Below are 4328 nucleotides of genomic sequence, written 5' to 3' on the forward strand. Positions count from 1 at the left end.
TGTACAATTGTATAAAATATTTTACACTATTAATATATTAAAATTAAACTCATAATAATATTTATTAGTTATTTTTGTGTGATAACATATTTTAAAAACCCTTTTGCCAGCCCTAAATATTTTGAGTACTAAATTAGTAGCCAAGTCTATTATATTAATTAATGCTACATCGATGCAGGCACGTAGCCAAGTGCTATATATTTTTTTACTAATACATTGCCCCACATTCAAATTAAATTAAATTAAATGTTACCATGCCTATAAATTCATTGATTTCAACAATGAATTTGAGGTTTGTTGTATGCTTGGGCTTTTGTGGTAAATTTTGCAGTGACATGAACTCAAAATGTGCACAAAATGAATGTTAATCTTGTTGCCATGCAAGGTGTTTGCCTCAAACTAAGCCACACCAGGTTCAAATCCTAGCAATGGTGGCTAGATTTGTGTGTGTGTGTGTTTCCAACTTTCTATTGAAAAAAAAAAAAAAAAAAACATTTCTTGTTGCCATGCATAGATGCCAAGTGTTTGTGAAATGGCCGCAACACATGTCCATATCCATATAACATATTCACGGGATTGCATATGGTTTGCTGAATTCAGCTTCACAAAATGTTAATTCTGGTTATGATTTTATTAGAAAGAAAATTGTTTCAAATGATATTGACATTGTTATTCCTATTTTGATGACATTTTTATATGATTGTTGAATATATTTATGTAAAAATAAATGAAACAAAGTGATAAAACAAAATAGAATCTACATTAATAATAGTAATAATTAGTAGATGGTACTGTATAAGTCAACATACATGCCAACTTCCAATTTGGATTTGGAAACGCATGAAAATGAATAATATAATATATAATACTAGGGTCTAAAGATTTGTTGAGCATGCTCAAAGATTTTTCAGTGTTGAATTGAACCATTCATTGTCACAAAGTGAAAGAGTATCACATGGGAATAATCAGAATATTATACTCAATTAGTCTTCTATACTTATCCTTTTCATGCCACAAATAGAATTTGAGAGAAAATCCAAAATCCATTTCACAATACCTAATGATATTAATAGATGTAAATCCAAAAGAAAATGTTCTCTTCTTGAACGTGGTGCGCATAATGGATCTGGGTGGGAGACATGAAAGATTTCTTCTCTTAACCAAAGTCAAACCAACAATTATAGAGCAAAATTAATTACTCAGGTTTTATGTAAAAATATACATCAAATGATGAAAAGGAAAAAGAGATAAAGAAAAAAGGTACACCTATTGTTACATCCATGGTGAGGGCTTGAAGAATTCAACCAACAAAACTAGGTGGTTGCAACTTCTTCAGTTTTCTTGTCTTCCTCTTTCAGTTTCTTCCAGTTCTCTGCACTATCAATTATCTCTCCAGTTTTTATAAGGTACCTGACTCTTTTACCATTGTCAAGGACTTTATGACCAACGCGGCTCGCAACATTCTGGTCTTTGGAGTACAGCATCACATTTGAGCTGTGGATAGGCCCTTCAATCTGCAATTGGAGGAAAGAAAACGATCTCGCATGTATTAGGAGATGAAGAGATACGCCAAAAATCGCATGCACATTTTGCTAGTTAATATGCAAAATCACAATTAAAGCATTAAGCAAAGTACTAGATCGATGCGTCTATCCTTTGGTTGTGTTTGCAAGTTGGAGTTTTCGAAGGGAAATGGAAGAGAAGGATCTGAAGTAAAAAAGGACTTCATTTCCTTTCACTTTTCCCTCCAAAATCAAAATTCACAAACATCCTATTAGGGAACACCATAATGAAGTTTATCAAAAATAAAATTGCATATACATAATAACCAATAATGAGATGTTCATAGAGGTTAGAGGATATATCCATCCTTTTCCAAATGAAAACACAAGTGAAGAACATTCAGAAGGATCAGAGAATTTATAATCTTGTGTTTTTCTGGTAGAGGAAATGAAAATAACCTTAATAATTTGCCCTGGTTCCCCTTCCTCTCTACTCTTCATGTGCTTCGTTTTCAAATTTATGTCTTTCACTATGACAGTGCTGTTATGCTTGAAGAGCCTGACAATCTCCCCTACTTTTCCCTTTTCATGTCCAGATATGATCTTCACTGTATCTCCGACTTTAACATGCATCTTGTGCAAGATGGGAAGACTGTTTGGTTTACATTTCTTTCGCTCCCATCGCTTAAGCTGCCAAAGGAGAAGCAGTAAAAAAAAAAAAACCTAAATTATGCAAGTGAGAAGAGAATTACTAAGGCTACCTAAACAATCCATGCCGAATCATGACCTTGCCTTTTTTTTTTTTCACGTTTTTCATAATTTGTTAGAGAAGCTTTAAGGTTTGTTCTGTTTCATTTTCTTTAGAGCATCAAAAGTTCTATGATTATGGTAATTCGAACACTGGGAACGTTTAAACATGTGTTCAGTGCTAGTGTTAAGTTCAAAAAAAATATACGGCATTAATGAATGAGGAAGTTCCACATCACTAAAGTAGAAACGGTATTCGCTATGTCAAAAGAATAGCTCATGAATCTAGTAACATTCTTTTGCATGAACCTCAAGGTTTTATGAAAATGAAATATATGTTTTTCTTCTTGCATTGGTTGCACCAAGCTATATTTTGGTATGACTTACTAGGAAATGTTTTTAATCAAATTGGATCACATTCTAAAGAATCTAATAAATGATGAACTGAAGTACATCGTCTGCTTAACTACACTATCCTTAACCTTTAGGTCCATTTTGATTTGAATTTATGAATTTCACAAAAGAATAATCAAATCAGGCACGCATGGAATATATGGATGAGGCAAGAATCAAATGCTCACCTTCATTACAATAAGACATGGATTCTCTGCCGACTTACTCTGCATGTCGCAACATAAAACAATATCAAATTAGACAACTAAACCTTTCAGTACAACATCTATGGTAAACGTAGTTACAATCTTGATGGCATAAAGATGTTTTAAGACTAGCATGGATGCCACAATGAAATTGGAAACAATCTGGAAACTTTCAGGAAGATCAAAAGGTTTTTCCAAATGTTAAAATTGTTATAAAAAAAAATAACATTGCATCTCTTGAAGACATGAAGATAATAGAAGGATAAGGGAAATAAACTATAGTTACGGCATGAATAAATGATGATATTATATCAACAATAACTAGATTTTCCATAACCAGCATCACCACAAATCATTTTGCAACATATATGAGCATCCATCAACATATGTTGTAGCCTTCCCAACTTCACACAATTTAAACCAAAAACATATATTTTAATAATCAAAATTCAGATTTTTCAAAATGGCTTAGTTCTCATTCTTTTTCAAAACAACAAATTCAAGCCAAATTACAAAACAATTCATCTTAACCCCTAAAACCAGTGAATTTGGATCCTCTAAAGGGAAAAAATTGGTAAAGTGATAAAATGAGTGTCTAATCACAATTGAATTTGTAACTTCCTATCATATGTGAGTCCCACTATCTTAATTCAAGGGTGATTAAATACTTACTTTCTCACTTTACAAACTCCTCACTTTAGATACTTACTTTCTCACTTTACCAAGCTCCTTGATCCAAAACCAATATATGCATGAAATTCAAGTCATGAATGAACCTTATATATTAAGCCAAGAGAGTCAGCCATATCAAGTTGCAGAGAAACCCGAGTATGAATTCAAAAGCAAAAATTGCACTACCTTACATGAATTTGGAATGCAATAGGAAATAAGGAAATATGGAAATGAACGAATTCACAATGCGTAAAAAGGAAGCAGGTGGAGTGTTCAAAATTGAAGCTTTGGATTTAAAATAAAAGGAAATGGGGAAAGAGAAGACGAATTGGGGTACCAGAAGGGGAGAAGGAGGAGAGAGACGCTGTCCGAGGAAGGAGTTGGAAGACAGTGAGAGTGACGTCATGGAGCTCTGAAGAGCAGCCATAGCTGCTGATGCTGCCATTGTTACTGTTACCCTCTTCTTCTTCTTCTTCTGATAACGTTAATGGATAATGCAGTCTCAGAGTGAAATAGCAGAGAAGAAAAGAAGAGGGAATGCATGAAACGACATCGTATCAGTTGCTCTGAATTCTAAAATTGGGCCGTGTTGAAGCCCAATTTCTCTCTTTGCTTAACCGGAAAAGAAAAAGTCTTTCTTAGGAAAAAAAAGGAAGAAAGATTAACCACCAATTTTTTTAGCTAGTTATTTTTTTTCCTCTCTTTTGGATTTATTTCTCCTTCTTTTTCTACAATAACAATCCAAAACCCTTACGTTTTACTGATTCTTTATTTTTTAAGATTATTGGTAAAATAAAAAATAGTTTAG

The 4328-nt window shown here is 33.0% G+C and overlaps 1 protein-coding gene across 1 annotated transcript; it reads right to left on the reverse strand.

Moving 5' to 3' along the window:
- On the reverse strand, positions 1047-4119 carry LOC107613942 (50S ribosomal protein L24, chloroplastic). The gene is made up of 4 exons (XM_016316140.2): positions 3858-4119; positions 2831-2869; positions 1962-2192; positions 1047-1514 (listed from the first exon to the last, which is right to left on the reverse strand). Exons 1-4 carry the CDS (start codon positions 3963-3965, stop codon positions 1314-1316), a joined length of 579 nt encoding a protein of 192 aa, XP_016171626.1. The 5' UTR covers positions 3966-4119; the 3' UTR covers positions 1047-1313.

The sequence above is a fragment of the Arachis ipaensis genome, chromosome B08 (genome assembly GCF_000816755.2).
Source record: "Arachis ipaensis cultivar K30076 chromosome B08, Araip1.1, whole genome shotgun sequence".
Lineage (NCBI taxonomy): Eukaryota > Viridiplantae > Streptophyta > Magnoliopsida > Fabales > Fabaceae > Arachis > Arachis ipaensis.

What these genes read in the sequence shown, in the direction of transcription:
- LOC107613942 (XM_016316140.2), bottom strand. Translation starts at nt 3,965, where the DNA reads ATGGCAGCATCAGCAGCTATGGCTGCTCTTCAGAGCTCCATGACGTCA. An exon ending in CTCCTCCTTCTCCCCTTCTG is followed by an intron (nt 2,870 to 3,857) that starts GTACCCCAATTC and finishes TGCGACATGCAG; the next exon opens with AGTAAGTCGGCAGAGAATCC. An exon ending in CATGTCTTATTGTAATGAAG is followed by an intron (nt 2,193 to 2,830) that starts GTGAGCATTTGA and finishes CTCCTTTGGCAG; the next exon opens with CTTAAGCGATGGGAGCGAAA.